Raw genomic sequence first — 24,554 nt, forward strand, 5'->3', positions numbered from 1 at the left:
TGACTGTGCACTGTGGAAAAGGAAATAATCAGACTTTTCAGGGATTACTGGATACTGGCTCTGAACTGACACTAATTCCAGGAGACCTGAAACCACTGTGGCCCACAAGTCAGAGTGGGGACATATGGAGGTCTGGTTATTAATGGAGTCTTAGGTCAGGTCTATCTCACAGTAGGTCCAGTGGGTCCCCAAACCCATCCTTTAGTGATTTCCCAAGTTCAGGAATGCATAATTGGAATAGATGTACTCAGAAACTGACAGAACCCCCACATTGGATCCCTGACAAATGGAGTAAGGGCTATTATGGTAGGAAAAGCCAAGTGGAAGCCATTAGAACTGCCTCTACCTAGGAAAATAGTAAACCAAAAGCAATACTGCATTCCTGGAGGGATTGCGGAGATTACTGCCACCCTCAAGGACTTGAAGGGTACAGAGGTGCTGATTCCCACCACATCCCCATTCAACTCGCCTATTTGGCCTGTGCAAAAAACAGATGGATCTTAGAGAGTAACAATAGATTATGGAAAACTTAACCAGGTGGTGACTCCAATTGCAGCTGCTGCTCAAGATGTGGTTTCTTTGCTTGAGCAAATTAATACTTCTCCTGGTACCTGGTATGCAGCTATTGATCTGGCTAATGCCTTTTTCTCCATACCTGTTTCAAAGGACCACTAGAAACAGTTTGCCTTCAGGTGGCAAGGCCAGCAATACACCTTCAGTGCCTAACCTCAGAAGTATATCAACTCTCCAACCTCATGTCATAATTTAGTCTGCAGGGACCTTGATTGCCTTTCCCTTCCACAAGACGTCACACTCGTCCATTACATTGATGACATCATGCTGATTGGACCTAGAAAGGAAGAAGTGTCAATGACTCTGGACTTATTGGTAAAACATTTGCATGCTAGAGGGTCGGAAATTAATCCCACAAAAATTCAGGCACCTTCCACCTCAGTGAAATTTCTAGGGGTCCAGTGGTGTGGGGCTTGTCGAGATATTCCTTCTAAAGTCAAGGATAAGTTATTGCATCTTGTTCCTCCCACAACTAAAAAGGAGGCACATCTCCTAGTGGGCCTCTTTGGATTTTGGAGGCCACATATTCCTCATTTGGGTGTGCTACTCTGGCCTATTTATCAAGTGACTCAAAAAGCTGCTAGTTTTGAGTGGGGCCAGAACAAGAAAAGGCTCTGCAACAGGTTCAGGCTGCCGTGCAAGCTGCTCTGCCACTTGAGTCATATTATCTGGCAGATCCAATGGTGCTTGAAGTGTCAGTGGCAGATAGAGGTGCTGTTTGGAGTCTTTGGCAGGCCCCTATTGGTGAATCACAGTGCAAACCCTCAGGATTTTGCCTTTCACCTCAGTGAAATTTCTAGGGGTCCAGTGGTGTGGGGCATGTCAAGGTATTCCTTCTAAAGTGAAGAATAATTTATTGCATCTGGCCCCTCCCACAACTGAAAAGGAGGTACAATGCTTAGTGGGCCTCTTTGGATTTTGGAGGCAACATATCCCTCATTTGGGTGTGCTACTGTGGCCTATTTATCAAGTAATTCGAAAAACTGCTAGTTTTGAGTGGAGCCCAGAACAAGAGAAGGCTCTGCAACAGGTTCAGGCTGCCATGCAAGCCACTCTGCCATTTGGGCCATATGATCTAGCTGATCCAATGGTGCTTGAAGTGTCAATGACAGATAGAGATGCTGTTTGGAGTCTTTGACAGGCCACTATTGGTGAATCACAGCATAGACCTTTAGGATTTTGGAGCAAAGCCTGCCATCCTCTGCAGATAACTACTCTCCTTTTGTGAAACAGCTTTTAGATTGTAACTAGGCCTTAGTAGAGACTGAATGCTTAACCATGGGCCACAAAATCACCATGTGGCCTGAGCTTCCCATCATGAACTGGATATTGTCTGACCCACAGAGCCATAAAGTTGGACGTGCACAGCAGCACTCCCATCATTAAATGGAAGTGGTATACACGAGATCAGGTCCGAGCAGAACCTGAAGGCACAAGTAAGTTCCATGAGGAAGTGTCCCAAATGCCCATGGTCTCCACTTCTGTCACATTACCTTCCATCTCCTAGTCTGCACCCATCTCCTAGTCTGCCTTATGGGGAGTTCCTTATGATCAGTTAACTGAAGAAAAGAAAATTCATGCCTGGTTTACAGATGCTTCTGTGCGATATGCGGGCACCACTCGAGAGTGGACCATGGCATTACTATAGCCCCTTTCTGGGACCTCCCTGAAGGACAGTGGTGAAGGGAAATCCTCCCAGTGCGAAGAACTTCAAGCAGTGCACCTGGTTGTTCACTTTGCTTGGAAGGAGAAATGGCCAGATGTGCAATTGTATGCTAATTCATGGGTTGTGGCGAGTGGTTTGGCTGGATGTTCAGGGACTTGGAAGGAACATCATTGGAAAATTGGAGACAAGGAGGTATGGGAAGAGGTGAGTGGATAGACCTCTCTAAATGGGCCAAAGAAATGAAGATATTTGTGTCTTATATGAATGCTCACCAAAGGGTGACCTCAGCAAAGGAGGATTTTTATAATCAAGTGGATAGGATGACATGTTCTGTGGAAACCAGTCATCTTCTTACCCCAGCCACTCCCGTCATTGCCCAGTGGGCTCATTAACAGAGTGGCCATGGTGGCAGGGATAGAGATTATGCATGGGCTTAGCAACATGGACTTCCACTCACCAAGGCTGACTTGGCTACAACCACTGCTGAGTGCCTAATCTTCCAGCAGCAGAAACCAATGCTGAATCCCCGATATGGCACCACCATTCCTTGAGGTGATCAGCCAGCAGCCTTGTGACAGGTTGATTACACTGGACCACTATCATCATGGAAAGGGCAGCATTTTGTTCTTACTGGAATAGACACTTACTCTGGGTATGGACTTGCCTTCCCTGCACACAATTCTTCTGCCAAAACTACCATCTGTGGACTTACAGAATGCCTTTTCCACCATCATGGTATCCCACACAGTATTGCCTCAGATCAAGAGACTCACTTCACAGCAAATGAAGTGTGGCAATGGACCCAGTCTCATGGAATTCACTGGTCTTGCCATGTTCCCCATCATCCTTTAGCAGCTGGCTTGATAAAACAGTGTAATAGCCTTCTAAAGACACAATTAGCAATACCTTGCAGGGTTGGAGCAGTGTTCTCCGGGAGGATGTATATGCTCTAAACCAGTGTCCAGTATATGGTGTTGTTTCTCCTATAGCCAGGATTCATGGGTCCAGTAATCAAGGGATGGAAATGGGAGTGTCACCACTCATATTACCCCTCTTGATTCACTCAAAAAATTTTTGCTTCCTGTCCTGGGGACCTATGCTTTGCAGGTCTAGAGGTCTTAGTTCCAAAGGGAGGAATGCTCCCATCTGGAGACACATCACTGATTCCATTGAACTAGGAGTTAAGAATGCTATCTGCCCACTTTGGCCTCCTTATTCCTCTGGATCAACAGGCAAAGAAGGGAGTTACCATATTGGCTGGGGTGATTGATCCTGATTACCAAGAAGAAATTGGATTGATATTACATAATGGAGGTAAAGGGAAGTATGTCTGGAATGCAGGAGATCTCTTAGGGCATCTCATAGTACTTCCATGCCCTGTAATTAAAGTCAATGGAAAACTACAGCAACCTAATTCTGACATGACTAGTAATGACCGAGACCCTTCAAAATTGAAGGTTTGGGTCACCTGACCAGGCAAAGAACCACGACCAGCTGAGGTGCTTCTGAGGGAAAAGGGAATATGGAATGGGTGGTGGAAGAAGGTAGTTCTAAATACCAGTTATGACCACGTGACCAGTTGCAGAAATGAGGACTATAATTATTATGATTATTTCTTCCTTGTATGTGTGCATCAAATATTTTTGTTATCTTCAGTTACAAAATACAAGATGTAAACAGGGCTACTGCATTTTCGGTTGTACGCATGTTAGTTGTATCATGTTAGGTACAGGTATGACATTATAATTGTCTTTATTCAGAGATTATGTATGTTTTAAGGATACACGTACAGGTGCCAAGTTGACAAGGGGTGGACTGTTATCCTTAAGGTTGTATGTCAACTTGGCCGGGCCATGATTCTCAGTGGTTTGGCAGTTATGATATAGTTTGGCGGTTGTATAATGATGTAATCACTTTCATGATGAGATCTGATATAATGTGATCACCTCCGTGATAGGTTCTGCTGTGAGTAGCTTATCAGCTGAAAAGGAGTTTCCTATGGAGTGTGGCCTGCATCCCATATAGGTGGACTTTCTGGCAAGGCTTGTGGGCTTTTGCTCATTCTGGATACTGCAGCTGTCTCCTGTTCATCTGACCTCTGGTTCTTGGGACTTGAGCTAGCAGCTTACCTACCAATCTTGGGATTCATCAACCTCTGCAATCTGAGAACCAGCAGCCTGCCAGTTTACCTGCCAATCTTGGGATTTGTCGCCCTCTGCAGCCTGTATATGACTTGCCTATCTTGGGTTTGCCAGTCCCCGCAGCTACATGAGTCACTAGAAGGCCCCTGACTTTCCAGCCTCTACAACTGTCTGAGCCATTTCCTTGATAGAAATCTAGAAAGATAGATTAGATAAGATAGATACTTCACTGGTTTTACTTTTACTTCTCTAGAGAACCCAGCCTAAGACAGGCTGACAGGGAGTCGCATGAGGTAAATGAAGAGAGAGGTAGAAGAGGTCCAGATACAGTGGAATATGGGTCTGCAGTAGGTAAGGTCAGTGCAGCACCCAGACATGGTCCTGTGGAAGCAGGAGTCAGGGGCATTGCAGAGCTCACAGTTCTGAGTGACTAAAAAGTACCAGAGTGGCTACCTGGAATTCGTGGAAGTGTCTTATAGGTACTGCTCATACCGACAGTGAACAATCTGAAAATGAAGTTAAGAAAAAAATTCATTTATAATAAGATCAAAAAGAGTAAAATTCCTAGGAATAATTTAACCAAAGAAGTGCAAGTCTTACATACTGAAAAGTACAAAACATTGTTGAAAGAAATTAAAGAAGATCTAAATGACCAGAAAGACATCCTATGTTCATGGATTGGAAGACTTAATATTGTTAAGATGGCAGTACTTCCCAAATTGATCTACAGATTCAATGCAATCCTTATCAAAACTCCAGCTGCCATTTTTGGAGAATTGGACAAGCTGATCCTACAATTTATGTGGAATTTCAAGGGACACAGGATATCCAAAATAATCTTGAAAAATAAGAAAAAAATTGGAAGACTCACACTTCCCGATTTTAAAACTTACTGCAAAGCTACAGTCATCAAGACAGTATGGTCCTAGGATAAGGATAGACATAGAGACCAATGGGATAGAAAGGAGAATCCAGAAATAAACCCATACATCTATAGTCAACTGATTTTTGACAAGAATGCCAAGACCATTCAGTGGGGAAAGAAAGGTCTTTTCAGCAAATAATGCTGTGACAACTGGATATCCACATGCAAAAGAATGAAGTTGGAGCCCTGCCTCACATCATATATAAAAATTAATTTAAAATTGATCAAAACCTATATGTAAAAGCCAAACTATAAAACTCTCAGAAGAAAGCATAGGTGTAAGCCTTCATGACCTTGGACTGGGAAACAATTTCTTAGATATGATGCCAAAGGTACAGGCAACAACAACAAAAAAAGATATATCAGACTTCATTAAAATTAAAAGCTTTTGTGCATTAAAGGACATCATCAAGAAAGTGAAAAGTCTATGGCCCCTGGACACCTTTTTAACTCAGTACTGAAGTCATTCCTGAGGTGCACCCTTCAGCCAAAGAATAGACAGGCCCATAAAACAAAATGGGACTAAATGGGTACACCAGCCCAGGGGCAAGGATGAGAAGGCAGGAATGGGCAGGAAGGCTGTTAACGGGGAACCCAAGGTCAAGAAGGGAAGAGTGTTGACATGTTGGCAGCCAATGTCACAGAACTATATGTGTGTTGTTTAGTGAGAAACTAGTTTGCACTGTAAACCTTCATCTAAAGTACAATTTTAAAAAAAAAAGAAAAATGAAAAGATAACCCACAGAATGGGAGAAAATATTTACAAATCATATTTCCAGTAAGGGTCGAGTATCAAGAATATGGAGCCCTGGTGGCACAGTGGTTAAGACCTTGGCTGCTAACCAAAAGATCAGCAGTTCAAATCCACCAGCTGCTCCTTGGAAACCCTATGGGGAAGTTCTTCTCTGTCCTATAAGGTCAGTATGAGTCAGATCAACTTGACAGGAAAGGGTTTTGTTTTTATCAAGAATATATTTTAAAAACTCTTACTACTCAACAATAGAAACTTAATTTTTAAAATTAATTTTTTAAAAATAGGTGAAGAGTTTGAATAAACGTTTCTTCAAAGAAGATATACAAATGGCCAATAATTTCATGAAAAGATGTTTAACATCATTAATCATTAGGGGAATCCAAGTCAAAACCACAATGATACCAATTCATACCTACTAGGATGGCTATAATCAAAATAAAATTTTAGAAATAAAAAAACAGAAAATAACAAGTGTTGGTGAAGATGTGGAGAAATTGGAATCCTTGTCTGTTGCTGGTGGAATTGTAAAGGGGTGCCATTGCTTTAGAAAACAGTTTGACAGTTCTTCAAAAGTTTAAACATAGAGTTACTATAAAACGCCATCCAAACCGTTGCCATCAAGTCGATTCTGACTCATAGCGACTGTCTTAGTCATCCAGTGCTGCTATAACAGAAATACCACAAATGGATGGCTTTAACAAACAGAAGTTTATTCTCTCACAGCCTGGGAGGCTAGAAGTCCGAATTCAGGGTGCCAACTCAGGGGAAGGCTTTCTCTCTGTGTCAGCTCTGGGGGAAGAAGGTCCTTGTCATCAATCTTCCCTGGTTGAGGAGCTTCTCAGCAAGGGGACCCCAGGTCCAAAGGATGCACAGTCCTCCTTGCTCTTGTTCCTTGGTAGTATGAGGTCCCCCTGGCACTTCTGCTTGCTTCTTTCTTTTATATCTCAAAAGAGATTGACTTAAGACAAAACCTGATCTTGTAGATTTAGTCCTGTCTCATTAACATAATTGCCACTAATCCCATCTCATTAACTTCATAGAGATAGGATTTACAACACAAAGGAAAATTACATCAGATGACAAAATGGTGGACAATCACAAATACTGGGACTCATGGCCTACCCAAGTTAACAGATTTTTTGGGGGAACACAATTCAATCTATGACAGCAACCTTACAAGACAGAGTAGAACTGTCCCATAGGGTTTCCAAGGCTGTAGTGTTTATGGGAGCAGATCACCAGGTCTTTTCTCCCATGGAGCAGCTGGTAGGTTCGAACCGCTGACTTTTTGGTTTGCAGCCGAGCTCTTAACCATTGTGCCACCAGTGTTCTTCAGAGTTACCATATGACCCAGCAGTTTCACTCCTAGGAATATACCCAAGAGAACTGAAAACATACATTCACACAAAACTTGTACACAAATGTTCATAGCACCATTATTCATAATAGCTCAAAAGTGGAAATGACCCAATGTCTGTCAGCCAAGACAAGAAAGGGGGCAGTACGGCATACAGATCTAGTTGCTCTGAAGACCTGAGAGGAGACAGCTGGGGGCTGGAAGAGTTGGGGAAGACATCGTGGAAGAGATCATTGCACTGAGGCCTAGGAAAGTTGCAGCCAGAACATTCTAGAAAGAAGGCCAATAAATAGCATTTCCAGGCAGGGAGACAGCTGGAGCAAAGTCCTGGAGGCAGGAAAGCCTGTGGAACATGCAGAGGGCAGGGAGCAGAGGGCTTGAGAGGGAGCGTGGAGTCTCGGCCTGGGGTCAGGGAGCGGTGGTAGGTGGACTTGACCTGCTTAGAAGGTCACCATGGAAGGTTCCTGATCCAGGACCAGGACAAAAAGGGGGATGAGGCTGATGTCAAGTCCCTGAATGGTGCAGATGGTTAACCGCTTAACTACTAACTGAAAGGGTGGTGGTTCAGATCCAATCAGAGATGCCTCAGAAGAAAGTCCTGGCAATCTGCTTCCAAAAGGTCATACAGCCTTAAAAACCTATGGAGCACAGTTCTACTCTGCACACATGGGGTGGGACTGGGCTCCAGGGCAACTGGTTTGGAGTTTTTTGTTTGTTTGTTTTTGGTTGCTGTCAGGTCCCAGCGCTCTCCAGCCTGCCGCCAAGTGGAGGAGAAGTGGGGGCTAGATTTGTTGGTCTGGCTTTAGCCCCACAGTAGCCTGTCCCTGACTCTGTCATCAGATGAAGCCAGGTGCCGGCCCCTGGGCTTCTCCCTAGACAGACAGGGCCTATGCAGTGGCCCAGCACATTTCCCAGACAGGAAATCCCACCCAGGGCCACCTTCCCTGCCCCTGCCCACCCTGACACCTGCTGGCCTGGGTGCCGTTTGGCCATTGCAGTTTCTAGTATCTGGGTTCCCTTGTTTTCATGCCCTGACAGACTTCAGCAAGGAGATCCTCCAGCTCTCAGTGGCATTGTGCTTCGCTCTTTAAACATCTGGGTCACAGATACGCTCAGTTAATTAATGTTCTTGGCGCTGCTCATTTGCCTGCTGGATAATAGATTGATTCACAATTTCAATAAGCAGCTGTGTATATCTTTCCCCAGAACATAAAGGCAGCTTGCCGTCACTCATCACTCTGCGTTCGGTGAATTTACATATATTCAGGGAGACGTTGGTTTCGACAGGGGAAGAAGGGCTTCTGATTTTCTTTCCATTTTGCCTCTGACAATTACTCTGATTTGGAACTAATTTGGGTTTAAAGCACATGCTGTCTGCATCTCTCGAGGGCACTTAATAAACTCTCTGTCACTGTGTCAGAGGGAGCAGGCTCCTCTTTCTGGATCACAGGGAAGTTTCTGAGGGCTTTCACCAGGAGGCAGGGACCCCCACGGAGGCTTTCATCCCCAGGAGAAGAGCCAGTCCTGCACCCCACAGAGCTGCCTTCTTGCTTCACCCCTGGTGGAAACGCCCAGGCCCTGGGGCGGAGGCCACACCACCCATAAGCCCCAAGGAAGCCCTTCTACTGCTCAGCTGCTGGGCCAGGGCAGGCAGGCCATGGAGCCTCCGGGGACCCAAGGAGAGAGGCCAAAAGGGGATTACAGACTAGAAATCCACCCAAGTGACCAGATGTCTTCATGCGTCCATTTCCTCATCTGTAAAATGGGCAGAGCAGTGGAAGCTATCTTACAGAGTTGTTGTGAAAATTACATTATTTGCTCTCTATACAGTTGTTCAACTACTAACCCAAAGGTTGGTGGTTCGAACACTCCCAGCAGTACTGCAGAAGAAAGGCCTGGCGATCTGCTTCCATTAAGATTACAGCCAAGAAATAACCACGTGGAGCAGTTCAAGTCTGTAACACATGGGGTCATTATGAGTTGGAATCCACTAGACAGCAATAGGATTTTTGGTTATACAGTGCTTATGGGGCAGTGGTTCAGTAGTGGAGTTTTCACCTTCCACATGGAAGACCTGGGTTCAATTCCTATCCAGTGCATCTCAAGCACAGCCACTACCCGTCTGTTAGTTGAGGCGTACGTGATGCCTTGATGCCGAGCAGGTTTCAGCAGAACTTTCAGACTAAGACTAGGAAGAAAGGCCTGGCTTTCAAAAATCAGCCAACAAAAACTGTGTGGATGGATCCCAACGATCCCATCCTCGACTGATCATGGGGATGGTGAAGGACTGGGCAGCATTTCAAACCATTGTGCATGGGGTTGCTGACCTGAGGCAGCTAACAACAAAAACATACCATGCTTAGAAAGGATGCGGAGTATGCCTTCAGTACACATTAGCTGGTATTTTGACTTTTTAAATTTATTAGGCTCCGGCCGTAGAAATGATCGTCACTCCTACCCTAGCCGCCTCCTAGGACTGTAGGGCCAAGTCTGCAGTAACATGCTTGCCTCTTAGCCTGCTGTGTGTGGCCCTCAGCCTGCACTGGGATCATCTCCGTGGGAACACAGCCCATCTGCATACTTCCCAAGCCTGTCCCCAGGCAGGACACACACAGACTCTTCAGATATGCTGGTGGAGTTTAACTGAGCAGATGTGACGGAATTTTTAAGATGAAAACATTCACCCTATGTGTAATGTGCTCATCCACAAAAAAGTTTTGAGCACTTGGTGTGTGATTTGCTCCTGGCAAGGGATGAAATTAATTACCCACACTCTCTGCCCCTAAGGAATGTGTAAGACAGGTCAATACATTTTGGTTGTGTTTTAAGTTGGACTAAGGAGTCCCTAGGGAGCCTTGTTGGTTCAGTGGTAAAACAGTTGGCTGCTAACCAAAAGGCTAGCGGTTCAGACCCACCCAGCGGCCTCGTGGGAGAAGAGACCTGGTCATGTGCTGCTGTAAAGATGGCCTAGAAAACCCTATGGGGCGGTTCTACTCTGTTGCATAGGGTTGCTATGAGTTGAAAATTGACTCAGCAGCACCTAACAACAACAACAACAGCGAGTCCCTGGGTGGGGTAAATGGTTAATGCACTTGGCTGCTAACCAAAAGGTTGGAGGTTCAAGTCCACTGAGAGGCACCTTGGAAGAAAAGCCTGGAAATCTACTCCTTGAACATCCTATGGAGCACAGTTTTACTCTGACACACATGGGGCCACCATGAACGAGCAGCCAGGGGGAGGGAGGCCACACCTACTATGGGCCCCACTGCAGGAAGGGCAGGCAGGCAGACTATCTCTGTATCAGTTAGCGACTGCTGTGTAACAACCACCCCAAAAGTTAGTGACTTCAAACACTGTGCATTCATTATTGCTCATGAGTCTACGGGTCAGCTGGATGGATCTGGGTCAGGCTTGGCTGACCTTATACATTCATTCATGCATCTCTTGAATGCATAATTCAAGCTAGCAGGTCAGTGGAGGGCTGGCTGATCTAGGAGGTCCTCATCTACTCTCCAGTGGTGGACCGGCTAGTGGCTGGGCCACTGTCTCTCATCCCCCAGCCAGCTAGCCTGGGCTAACTCTGTGCTGGCCGCAGGGTTCTAAGAGCCTTGGCGGAAGCAAGCAAGGCATTTTTAGGCCTAGCCTGAGAACAGGCACACCCTCACTTGTGCCAGATTCTGTCGGCCGAAGCAAGTCACGAGGCCAGCATTCACGGGATAGGGAACTAGCCCCCACGTCTTCATGGGAACCGCTGCGTCATATCGCAAACGACGCACACAGGGGAGAGTGCAGGACGTGGCCTTTTTTTGCCACCTACCACCGTCTCCTAGCGTTCGTTTGCTGCAGCGCATGGACAAGAAAGCAAGCACCAGGATTGTGGTGCACATTTAGGATGCGTCTGCTTTTCCATTGTTTTCCATGCTGCAGTGAACACTTATGAAATTTGTTCACATTCCAGCTGTGTCCTTGGGAGAGATTTCTAAAAGTGGGCTTACTGAGTCAAAGAGGGAGGGATGTTTATAAAGCACCAGCTGCATATTTTGAAATGTCCTTCCAAAAAGATTGTAGTAATTTACGCTCCCCCCAGCCCAGTGATGAGAGGTCCCGAATTGTGCGAACATCGCCGCAATGAGGATAATCTCTTTTTATAAAATGTGGTGTCTCGTTGTTTTAGTTTTTTATTTCTTTTAATACCTATGAGATGAAATACCTTCTAATATACCTGTTTCTTCCTCAGTGAGCTGCCCCTTTGGGCCCTTTGCAACAGTGTAAAAACAACAAAAACAGTTGCTGTAGAGTCGGTTCTGACTCATGGTGACCCCACGTCTGTCAGGGTAAAACTGTGCTCCACAGGGTTTGCAGTGGCTGATTTTTTGAAAGTAGATCACCAGGACTTTCTTCCAAGGCAAATCTGGGTGAACTTGAACCTCCAGCTTTCAGTTAGCAGCCGAGCTCATTAACCATTTGCACCACCCAGGGGCCCCTTGCAGCCATGTAGGTTTGATTAATTCCAGTTTACAAATGAGGAGGAAATGGAGGCGCTGAGAGGTGAAGTGATTTGTTCAAGATGGCCCAGCCACCTGAAAGCACCGCCAGGTTTAGAAATCAGAGACCTTGCTCCTTCCCTCTTCCTGCTCCCCCATTGCTGAACAGGCAACTAGAATCCTGAAACCTTGACTGAGGACGTGCTAAGGAAACAGTCAGGGAGTGGCCCCGGGAGTCTGTATCCAGACTCAGCAAGCCAGGAGGGCTTCCTGGAGCAGGCTCGCCTATGGGGTGGGTACATGGAGGGGTGTGATGGGACTAGAGGGTGGCTGTCTCTGCAGTGTTGACCAGTAGGTGTGGGTGAGGCCTGCAGACTTTCTCCTTGTGCTCACGCCTTACCCCCCACCCCCACCCCACCCCTACCCCACTCCCCTGCTCTCCCCTAGCTGGCCCGCTATACCAAGGAAGGCTTCCTGCACCTGGGAGCACTGGGGACCACCACACTGCTCCCTGACACCCGCTGCCTGGTGGACAACGCCAAGAGTCGGCTCCCCCAGCTTCTCGACTGTGACAAGGTCAAGAGCAGCCTGTACAAACGCTGGAACTTCATCCAGGTGGGTGCTCCATGGCCCGGGCCAGCCACCTAGGGCAGGTGAGGATGCTGCAGGCATTCCCCAAGGGGACCCGGCAAGGTGCAGCCCGGAACCCCGTCTCCTAGCCCCTGGCCAGGCTCCTGGGCCCAGAGCACTTTCCGGGGAATCAGTGGGGGATTTCTGTGGGAGACAGCCTTCCTGATACTGTTTATAGTCCGTGCTAGAACTGGGTTAAAAAAAGAAAAAAATTGTTGCCATCAAGTTGATTCAGACTCATGGCGGCCCCTTGTGTGTCAGAGTAGAACTGCGCTCCATAGGGTTTTCAATGGCTGATGTTTTGGAGGTAGATCTCCAGACCTTTCTTCTGAGGTGCCTCTGAATAGACTCGAATTCCAACCTTTTGGTTAGCAGCCAAGCCTGTTAACCTAGGAACTCCAGAGGTTAAAACCAATTGCCATGGAGTTGATTCTGGCTCTGGGTGGCATAAATTATTAAGCACTTGGCTACTAACTGAAAGGCTGGAAGTTCAAACCCACCCAGAGACACCTTAGAAGAAAGACCTGGTGATCTGCTTCTGGAAAGTCACAGCCATGAAAACCGTATGGAGCACAGTTCTACTTTGCACATAGGGGGTCGCCATGAGGGCTAGGTTACCCAACCAAAACCCACCACTGTCAAGTCGATTCCAACTCATAGCAACCGTATAGGACAGAGTAGAAATGCCCCATAGGGTTTCCAAGGCTGTAATCTTTACGGAAGCAGACTGCCGCATCTTTCTCCCGTGGAGTGGTTGGTGGATTTGAACCGCCAACCTTTCGATTAGCAACCCTGTGCTTAACCACTGCACCACCAGGGCTCCTGAGGGCTAGGTTAAACAAAAAAAACCAAACCCATTGTTGTCAAGTCAGTTCTGACTCATAGAGACCCTATAGGACAGGTAGAACTGCCCCATAGGGTTTCCAAGGAGCGGCTGGGAGATTCAAACTGCTGACCTTTTGGTTGGCAACTGAGCTCTTAACCGCTGTGTCACCAGGGCTTAGGGTCTGATAAATCTTGAGAGGGGAGGATGGGGTCATTACCTGGAAACCTGCTAAATACCTACAGCCAGTGGGGTTGAGAAAGTCAGATCTAGAATACCCCCATCTGACCCCCCTACCCAATGCTCACCACCTGGCTCAGCCACTTGAACTTGATGAAGCTTGTATTTCCTGACTTAAGGGTACCCAGAGGAGGCTCCCCAGCTCCTCCCCCTGAGCATGGAATTTCAATGGGATTGGATCCCAATGAGAAGCTGCGTGCCAGGGATGGAGGCGGTTATGCCTGTCTCTCTGTCTCTGTCTGTGACTCTCTGTCTTGTTCTTTCTCTCTCCGTTTTCGTCCCTCTCTTCCCAGAACGGAGCCATCATGAACAAGGGGACAGGACGCTGCCTGGAGGTGGAGAACCGCGGCCTGGCGGGCATCGACCTCATCCTTCGCAGCTGCACAGGACAGAGGTGGACGATTAAGAACTCCATTAAGTAGTGGGAAGAAGCTGGGGCGTCCAGGACAGGGTCTGTCCATCCCTGGATCAGCCACTTGGGTGCAGAGACAGCAAGGGGAGAACAGGTGCTCGTCCAGCACCCAGGGCTTCTCCAGGGCCACCAGGGCCCCAGGGGGAGACATTCTGTCCGTGAGGCACTCAGCCACCCATGAGGCTTGCACACCATGGAAAGGCCCCACCCTGCTCTGGGAAACCAGAGATGTGTCTTCTGCAGCCCCGGATGTGACCTGGTGCAAAAGAGCGAAACTGTCCACATCTCCTCCTGGTCATCTTCCCACCGCACCCCAGGGTCAGGATCTGGGGCTGGCAGAGTCCCCTCCTCGCTCCCACCCCAGGGTCAGGGTCTGGGGTTGGCAGGGTCTCCTCCTCGCTCCCATCTTTTGCAGCCACAGCAGCTTCAGTCCTAATCAAAGTGACAGGGGGAGACTTCAGCCACATCCTAGCCCCTGTCCATCCTCTGAGGAGGCAGCGAGACCCTGAGACTCAAGTTTCCCCTGGATTGCTTCTGCCCAAATGCCCATCTGCAACCCCAAGACAGCCACCACCCCCAAACCTTCCCATCAGGGTGGCTTCAGTGGCGACGGCTCCAGACTCTTCTGGACCCTCCCTGAGATGGCCCGGAAGGAACTGGTGCTACAGCTACTGGCCACCTGGACACCAGGCTCCTTTGTACCGGGGCCGACTCTTCTGCCTGTGTCTGCGGAACAGGGCGTAAACCAGCTGAGCAGACAGGATGGTCTCAGCTGCTAGGGGCCGCGGCTGGGGCCTGCGGGTGCCAGCGCCCTCTGCGTGAGGACCAGGGAGCCTGGACATGGAGGCTGCCCCCCGGGAGAGCAGCAAGAGGAGGCCACCGCCTGGGGCTTCAGGGCTGCGGCTGGCCCAGCAGGGCCAGGAACCCAGAAGCAGTTCTGCATTCCTCTCATCTCACCCCATGCTCTGCTGGTTGACAGGGGGAAGGCGGTCGTTTCCGCTCTTAAGAGTAATAATTTTTTGTTTCCCAATTGCCCTCTGGTTAGGGTGCACTTATAAATCAGAGTTAATATATGGCCGTGTGTGCACGCATGTGAGTCCGTGTGCTGTGTGGTGTGCATGGCGGAGTGTGTGTGTCGTATGTGTGTGCGCAAACATGCGTGCTCCGTGTGGGTGCGTGTGTCTGGGTGTGTGCAGCTGAGCGCGTGGTAGAGCAGACCGAGATGCGTAGCTGTGGGCCTGCCGCTGAACTGCTCGCCTGGTTGGGACGAGGCTGCTGAGATGCTCCCAGGCTTGGCTGCTTGTTGCTGGCCATGCAGGAGGGCATAGACCGGCCCAGCCCCGCGTGGTATCCGGACGGGAAGGCTGTCCCTTCCACCCGTCACCATCTCTCTGCCTGCTGCTGCCCCCGGCCAGTCCCTGCCTGGAACCAAACCCCAAAGCTGCCCAGTTTGTAGTTCACAGTGTCTCACGTGGTGGCATTATTGGTGGTCATGCCCCCTCCCCATCTCTCACCTTGTGAAATAAATACATGTTAGCACTTCCCAAAGTGGCCTGGTTTGCTGCTTCTTTTTTTTTTTTTAAATAATTTATTTTATTTATTTTTTGGTGCAATATACATAGCAAAACATACACCAATTCAACAGTTTCTACACATCAAGTCAGTGACATTGATTCCATTCCTCAAGTCATGCAGCCATTCTTGGTATCTTATTTCCTTCTTGATTCCTTCAGAGCCTGGGGTTGGGAGGGGGGCTTGTGCAACATAGAAGAGGGCTTCTTTGGTTGTGGGGGGTTTGGGCTTATTAAGGAGTCCTGGGGTGGCACAAACAGTTAAGCACTTGATTACTAGCCGAAGGGTTGGCAGCGGCGCTGTGGAAGAAAGGCCTGGCAATCTGCTTCCAAAAGGTTACAGCCTTGAAACCCCTATGGAGCAGTTCCACTGGAGCAGTTCTATTCTGCGTACATGGGGTTGCCATGAGTCAGAGTCGACTCGATGACAACTGCCTTTTGGTTGTTTTGTTTGTTTGGTCTAATTAAAGGCAAAAAGCCCTCCCAGCCCAGGGGTGAGACAAAGCCAGCCAACCTTTGCACACCACTTCCCCCTAAAGAGGACGGACGAAACTTGACATCTGGCCCTCACTCACTAACCCCCTGACCACCCGGGTTAGCACAGTCAGGTTGGCGCTGTGGGAGAGGAGTGTTGACAGTGGCCAGGCCTTGTCACCCTGACCACCCTTTTTGGCCCCATGCAGTGGAGTCCTCACCCCTCTAGACCATGGGGCCTGCGGGGGCAGCATCTGCCTCTTGGCTGTGGAGGAATGAAATCCTGTAGGACGCCAGGCCTCTGTCATGATAGTCGGCACAGGGGGGGTGGGCAGGGAGCCCCCTCGGCCACGACACCCCGATTTTCTAGTGAAGAAACTGGAAAACCTTTGAGGAGGCTAAGAAGACCCACCTAGTTTGGCATCTCACACTGCTCAAGCACACTCGTCATCTGCTGTGGTTCTTTGGGGTTCCATGAGAATTGGGGTTCGTGAGCACATCCGTGGAAAATGGTGCTGTTTTGTAGTGAGGAGTTAGTGAAACTTAAGCGTCAGGGTAACTGTGAGGTGAAAAGAGCTAGAACGCGGCAGGGTCCCACGTGGCCAAAGGGAGAGGCTGAGATGGGGTTGCAAGATGGTGCTTTGGACAGAAGTCCTGCCCGACTGAGCCATTCTCCCTCCACGTGTGTGTCACGAAATGCAGGTACAAAGATGGCGACCTACCATTTTACTATTAGCTGAGGCTTTGGCCCCAAATCCCAGTAGGATTCAGTGGGCCCAGGTGCATCCTACAGGAGATGAACCTGTTGCCATCGAGTCGATTTCAACTCATAGTCACCCCATGTGACAGAGTAGAACTGTCCCATAGAGTTTCCTAAGCTGAAATCTTTACAAGAGCAGATTGCCAGCTCTTTCTCCCATAGAGTCGCTGGGTGGGTTTAAACTGCCAACCTTTGGATTAGCAGCCAAGCACTTAACCACAAGCCTAAACAGCCTCAAAGACCTGCTCTGGCATCCCACAACGCCCATACCCAAAGTCTCTGATGGGGCTAAAGCCCCCACCCCAACCCAAAGGAGAGAGTCCAAGGGTCCCCACACTTTTGTGATGCCTCCCCATCCATACTGGCACCAGAAGTGTCCTGGAACTGAGAGTTGGTGTCCTCTTCTTTAGCACCACCTCTCAGCAGGACAGATGTCTGGTTAGGTGGGACAGGGGTGCTGCTCAGGGCCTCTTGGCATGAGTACGTGTGCTCTATGTCTTGACCCCGTGTCCGGGGTGCCCGGGCTGCCCGTTAACATCAGCGCCAGAGCTTCTTCCCAAAGGGCCAGGGCCCCGGGGAGATAGGCCGGAGCATGAGGTCAGCACCCTCTTCAACCCACAGGGTCTCACCTGGGCCTGATGGAGGTAGACATGGCAGGCCAAGGGCAAAGGCAAAGAAGAGGCATGTAGGCAGACCGGGCTGGGGGGCGGGTGTGGGGAGTAAAAGTTCACGAGAGCCTACCTCTTGGCAGGGTGACTGCTGGGGCAGAGAGTTAAGTGCACCTCCCAGCTCCCAGCAACAAGCTCAAGGAAAGCTCACCTCCCCACCCCCTACCCCCACACTGAATGTTTCAAGCTTGTACCATCTATAGTGAGAGGGGGCAGTGGTGGGTCAGTGGTAGAATTCTCACCTTCCACGTGGGAGACCCTGGTTCATTTCCCAGCCAGTGCACCTCATATGCAGTCACCACCCGTCTGTCAGCTGGGGCTTGTGTGTTGTTATGATGTTGGACAGGCTTCAGAGGAGCTTCCAGACTAAGATGGACTAGAAAGAAAGGCCTGGCCATCTATTTCGGAAAATCGGTCAAAGAAAACCCTGTGGATCACATCAGGGATGGTGCAGGAGCTGGCAGCATTGCCTTCCATTGTGCATGGGGTTGTCATGAGTCGGAGGCCGACTGGATGGTTGACAACAACGACATCGTTTGAGAGGCAATGTCAGTTTGGGGTCCCCTCAGCTCTATCAGTGGTGGGTGCTGCAGAGGAGGTGGGGTTCTAACTGCTTTTTCTGGGTCTCCTCCTACCTCCTCAGCCCTCTCCCCTCACGCCAACCCTCCCACAAACCCCTGACTGGGACCATTTCTTTCTTTTTTCTCTCATACTTTTCCCCCTCAAATTAAACGGCAAAAAAAATCACAGATGGTATTCTTGGTAAATGTCCAAGCCATCAAAGCCAGCAAATCTATGTCTCTTACTTCTCAAATGTTTTCTTTATACTTTCACTTGTTCTGGTGGCTTGGAGTACCGTGGCTAGATAAGGAAGAAAACAGATAAGACTGTAAAAGCACAGCTTGGGCCAGCAGCCACCATCTGAAGTCACTCCAAGCCTTTCTACTTGGGTTTTGGAAGCCTTTTTTTCCTGTCATATATTTTTGTTTCACTGGCACTTGACAGCTAGTTGAAAGGTTGGTGGTTCGAACCCACCCAGCGGCAGCATGGAAGAAGAAAGGCCTGGCAATCTGCTTCCCTAAAGATGAAGCCAAGTAACTGCCTGTGGGGCCGTTCTACTCTGTAACATGTGAGGTCGCCGTGGTCGGAATCGACTAGACAGCAGTGGGTCTGGTTTTTTTGGGTTTTTAATTCTCCGTCAATACCCAGCTTCACAGATGCTAAGGTGAGGCCCTGGCAGGGCCGGTGACTGTTCCGGGGCTGCCCACTGAGTGAGTTGTCCCTGATTTATATGCCATTTTTCCCTCATTCCAAGGAGCCCTGGTGGTGCAATGGTCAAGTGTTCACCTGCTAACCTAAAGGTTGGTGATTCGAACCCACCCAGCAGCTCCACGAGAGAAAGACCTGGCAATCTGCTCCTGTAAAGATTATAGCTTAGAAAACCCTATGGGGCAGTTCTACTCTGCCACATGGGGTCGCCACGGGTCGGAATCAACTTGACAGCACACAACGATAGTCTCCTCGTTCCACTTTGCCTGAGAGCGCGGCTCTGGGGTGGGACGGGCCAGCCCGGGAGGGCCCCATCAAGCTGCACAGGGAGGAGGTGGCCCAGGAGAACTCAGAAGTCGGGAACAGGCCAGGCGGCTGGCTGGGGCTCCCAGCCCTGCTCACAGCCACTGTGCCAGCCTTCTGCTTTGACACGCGCTCCAGGTCAGAAGATGGACTGCAGTGTGTAATCTGTTGCCCCTTCCGCTGCCCCAAATCCCTGAGGCCCTTGGCCGCTCTGCAGTCTTACTCATCAGGCACATTTCCTGGTGCTGAGCCTGGGGATGAGTCGTGACCCCCAAACTCCTGCAGTGCATTTCAGTTTGGTCCAGCAAATATGTTTGGACACTTCTCCTATAATTTGTACTTTGAGAGTGAAAGAAAGAGGAGAGAAAGGTAGAGAGAAAGAGAAGGAAAGAGATAAAAAGGAGAGAGAGAGAGAAAGGTGGAGCTGAAATACACTGAACAAGTGCAAGGCCCTGGATGAACAGATGATTGTGGTCTTTGCCCTTTAAAACCTTAAATTTGAGAGAAGAAAGCAGATGTGATTTATTGGGCCTCCCCACTGGTGGGACCTGGGCAGTCACGAAATGGGGTCTATGCCTATTAGCATGAGTGGAGGTCTAGCAAACTAGCAGCCTCTGGTGGCGCAGTGGTTAAGAGCTCTCGGCTGCTAACCAAAAAGTTGGCAGTTCCAATGCACCAGGCGCTCCTTGGAAACCCTATGGTGCAGTTCTCCGCTGTCCTATAAGGTCACTATGAGTTGGAATCGACTCGACAGCAACGGCTTTTTTTTTTTATCCCCAAAGAGTCCCTGGGTGGGGCAAACAGTTAAGCACTCAACTACCATCCGAAAGGTTGGTGGTTCGAACCCATCCAGAGTCACCTTGGAAGAAAGTCCTAGTGATCTGCTTCCGAAAGGCCATAGCTACTGAAAACCCTGTGGAGCACAATTCTACTCTGCACACATGGGCTCACCATGAGTCAGAGTTGACTAAATGGCAACTGGGTTTTTATCCCCAAAGAGGCTCATGCTATGGGTAGATCTTGCAAGCCTGGCTCCCAATGACTTCATCTGCCACCCGTTGAGGTGGGCACCCAACACTGATAGCCCAAGAACAAAGGGCCAAGGAAGATAGTAAAGAAGGCAAAACAGGGGACTGCCAGGCCCAGCCAATTATCTTCACTCTTAATAAATGATCATGGCGTTCATGTTACTCTAGGATCAAAATATCACTTGATCCACTCTCGCTTTGATGCCCACCCACCTGTCAGTGTAATCACCTACTACCACCTGCTTGATAAACTCTGTTGTTGTTATTAGCCACTATCAAATCAGCCCCTGACTCATGACGACCCCAGGCACAATGGGATGAAATGCTGCCTGGTCCTGCGCCATCCCCATGATTGGTTGCAGATTGGTTCACTGTGTTCCATAGGGTTTTCATTGGCTGATTTTGAACACCAACCTTTTGGTTAGCGGTTGAATGCTTAACTGTTTGCCCCACCCAGGGACTCTTTGGGGATAGAACACTGGCATCTGCTACTTTGCTAGACATCCACTCATGCTAATAGTAAATTGCCAGACCTTTCTTCCTAGTCTGTCTTAGTCTAGAAGCTCTGCTGAAACCTGTTCAGCATCATAGCAACATGCAAGCCTCCACTGACAGACGGGTGGTGGCTGTCCATGAGGTTCATTGGCCAGAAATCAAAACCTGGATCTTCCACATGGTAGGTGAGAATTCTAGAAATGAACCACCACTGCCCCCACTGATAAACTCGAAGGACAGATTTGGTTTTTCTAGAGACAGAAAAGCTCATTCTGACAGGGAGCCAAGCAAAATCCAGATCTCAGTAACCTCTGCGCTCTATCCAGCCCTCTGAAGACAAGACTAAGCCTTCTGTTGCTTTGACGAGATGAACTGCACAGTAAAATCTACCAGTTCCTACAGAGTCAACCCCTACTCATGGTGACCCCATATGTGTCTGAGGACCTGTGCTCCATCGGGTTTTCAATGACTAATTTTTTGGAAGTAGATCACCAGCTCTTTCTTCCAAGGTATCATCTCTGGTAGACCTGAACCTCCAACCCTTTGGTAAGCAGCCAAGCGCATTAACCATTTACACCACCCAGGGACTAAGCTTGTTCACTGCAGGTTGAAATAGAGGGAAGCAACGTGTATTCACCGCCAACAACTTGACTTTGTTCAGTGCCCAGGCTTCATTCCCACCGCCAGTGAACGTTCTTGGCCAGGGAAGCCATATTCCATTTGCCACAGGAGTGGGCCAATGTTGTTGAACATCTAGTGTTCCTTAACTAATATATGGGATCCTTCTAAAGGAAAAAAATTCGCACAGACCCTCAGGGTTGACCTGATTTATTTTTTATTATAATGTTTCTCAAATATGTGCAAACACAAAACGGCTTTTGCTGGTAGGTCTATGACAACCATAAAATAGAAATAAATTTTAAGTAAATACAAACAAATTGGCAAAGTCAACAAAATTTAAATGTTGTTGGTTGCTGCCAACTCCAACTTTTGATGGCCTAATATATGACAGGAAACCCTGGTGGTGTAGTGGTTAAGAGCTTGGCTGCTAACCAAAAGGTCGGCAGTTCGAATCCACCAGGCACTCCTTGGAAACTCTATAGGGCAGTTCTACTCTGTCCTGTAGGGTCACTATAAGTCCGAATCGACTCAACGGCAACGGGTTTTTTTGGTTTTTAATATATGACAGAATGAAAAATGAAACGTTGCCCTGTCCTGTGCCATATTCTTGACCTTTGATATGTTTGTCTTAGTTACCTGGTGCTGCTATAACAGAAATATCACAAGTGGGTGGCTTTAACAAACAGAAACTTTATTTTCTCACAGTTTAGGAGGCTAGAAGTTTGAATGCAGGGTGCCAGCTCTAGGGTATTCTCTCTCTCTGTTGGCTCTGGGAGAAGGTCCTGGTCTCTTTTCAGCTTCGGTGCCTCAGTTCCTTGGCGATCTTCATGTGGTGGGTATTATCCCCTCCGTTTGTGCTGGCTTGCTTTCTCAATCTGCTTTTTTATATCTCAAAAGAGATTGATTTAAGACACACTCTACACTAATACAGCCTCATTAACATAACAAAGAAAACCCATTCCCAAATGGGATTATAACCACAGGTATAACCTAAAACCGGAGCCCTGGTGGCAAAGTGGTTAAGAGCTACCACGAGCTACGGCTGCTAACCAAAAGGTCGGCAGTTGGAATCCACCAGCCACTCCTCGGAGGGGCAGTTCTACTCTGTCCTCTAGGGTCACTGTGAGTTGGAATCGCCTCGACAACAATGGTTAACCCAAAACCAAACCCACTGTTGTCAAGTTAATTCTGACTCACAGCAACCGTAGAGGACCGAGTAGAACTGCCTCATAGGATTTCCAAGGCTGTAAATCTTTAAAGAAGCAAAGTGCTACATGTCTCTCCTGAGGAGTAGCTGGTGGGTTAGAACAGCCTACCTTTCAGTTAGCAGCTGAACACTTTAATCACTGTGCGGCCAGGGCTCAACCACAGGTATAGGGTTTAATATTTATAACACATATTTTTGGGCGGGACTCAATTCAATCCATCCATAACAATATTTGAGCCTTTTATTGTGGCTATGAAAATTTAAATAAATAGCATTAATTCAACCTGATGCCAGTGTTGCTTGCTGACACTAAATTGCTGCTTTTGGTATGAATATGGCACCTACCAACTACTCTAGAATAGGTTGTGCCTTGTGATAACTTGATTCTCCCACCACTTTGCTTACTCAGAGTGTTTTGAAATGTTTATTCACCATTCATTCATTCCACGTATATTTGCTGAGTGCTCATTCAGCGTTTGTCTCGACTGTTGCCGGGTACAGCAGTGGACAAAACAGATAGCTCCAGTGGCTTTCCTGAAGGGCTCACACATTTATATTAACGTCTGCACTCTCTTCTACCTGCAATAATTACCTGCAATAATTACTGCACTCCTTTTGTAAACCCAAGGAGCCCTGGCAGTGCAGTGGGTAAGCGCTAAGGAGCTATCCGAAAGGTCGGTGGTTCAAACCTACGAGCGACTCTGAAGGAAAAAGATATGGCAGTCTGCTTCCGTAAACATTTACATCCTTGGAAACCCTATGGGGCAGTTCTACTCTGTCCTATAGGGTCGTTATGAGTTGGAATTGACTTGATGGCAAGGGGTTTGGTATTTTTATTGTAAACACAAATGCTAGCCCATGCCCTGAAATCACATTTAGCACTAAAGTAGTCATCTTTTATTACTAATGCTTATATTATTTCCTGGGTGGCGCAGATGGTTAAGTGCTTGGCTGCTAACTGAAAGGCTGGCAGTTCGAATCCACCCAGAGGTACCATAGAAGAAAGGCCTGGCAATCTACTTCTGAAAAATCTGCCACTGAAAACCCTATGGAGCACAGTTCTAATCTGACATAGATGAGGGTCTTAGTTATCTAGTGCTGCTATAACAGAAATACCGCAAGTGGATGGCTTTAACAAAGATAAATTTATTCTCTCACAGTCTAGGAGTTTAGAAGTCTGAATTCAGGGTGCCAGCTCCAGGGAAAGTCTTTCTCTCTCGGTCGGCTCTGGGGGAAGGTCCTTGTCATCAATCTTCCCCAGTCAAGGAGCTTCTTAGTGCAGGGACCTCAGGTCCAAAGGGCGCACTATTCTCTTGGCTCTTGTTTCTTGGTGATATGAGGTCTCAATGCCTCTCTGCTCTCTTCTGTCTTTTGTATCTCAAAAGAGATTGACTCAAGACACAACCTAATCTTGTAGTTTGAGTCCTGCCTCATTAACATAACTGCTGCTAATCCCACCTCATTAACATCATAGAGATAGGATTTACAACAAATACGAAAATCATATTAGATGACAAAATGATGGACCATCACACAATACTGGGAATCATGGCCTAGCCAAGTTGACAGATATTTTGAGGGGACACAATTCAATCCATGACAATGGGGTTGCTATGATTAAGAATTGACTCAAGACAACTGGTTTGGTTTGGTATTTTGGTTTACTTTGTTTTGGGGAATCCGTGGATGGCACAGATGGTTAGGCGCTTGGCTGCTAACTGAAAGGTTGGCAGTTCAATCCACCCAGAAGTGCCTCAGAAGAAAGACCTGGTGATCTACTTCCAATAATCAACCATTGAAAACTCTAATGGAGTACTGTTCTGCTCTGACACATGTTGGGTCAACATGAGTCAAAGTCAACTCAGTGGCAACCGGTTTGGGCTTTTTTGTTTTTGTTTTTGTTTGATGTTGTCTAGGAGTTTGACAAGGATGTGATACCAACAGAACAACAACAGCTCTCATTTATGTGAGGAAAAAGAAAATTATTCCCACTAGGAGTTGTTTTCAACTCTTGTTTTTCTTTCTGTTGCTTACCTTTTTGGTCATTCCCAAGCTTGTTAAAATGCAGAAAATAAAAATCACAGCATTTAAAAAAAAATGCGAACAGCTCTGGAGCAAACACTTGTTGGACAGAACATTGGAGGGTGTTGGTT

General features: G+C 47.9%; 1 protein-coding gene across 4 annotated transcripts in view; it reads left to right on the forward strand.

Annotated features, from left to right (window-relative positions):
- The window catches only part of GALNT17 (polypeptide N-acetylgalactosaminyltransferase 17), a 628,291-nt gene extending 613,072 nt beyond the window's left edge, over positions 1–15,219 (forward strand). For all 4 annotated transcript variants that reach the window (XM_004380774.2, XM_023735303.1, XM_023735304.1 and 1 more), the window contains 2 exons: positions 12,348–12,515; positions 13,887–15,219. In XM_004380774.2, the coding sequence (XP_004380831.1) occupies positions 12,348–12,515; positions 13,887–14,015 (297 nt within the window). In that variant the 3' untranslated portion in view covers positions 14,016–15,219. The remainder of the gene's footprint in view (positions 1–12,347; positions 12,516–13,886) is intronic.
- The last annotated feature ends 9,335 nt before the right edge of the window (positions 15,220–24,554 follow it).

The sequence above is a fragment of the Trichechus manatus genome, unplaced genomic scaffold, assembly GCF_000243295.1.
Source record: "Trichechus manatus latirostris isolate Lorelei unplaced genomic scaffold, TriManLat1.0 scaffold00077, whole genome shotgun sequence".
Classification (NCBI taxonomy): domain Eukaryota; kingdom Metazoa; phylum Chordata; class Mammalia; order Sirenia; family Trichechidae; genus Trichechus; species Trichechus manatus.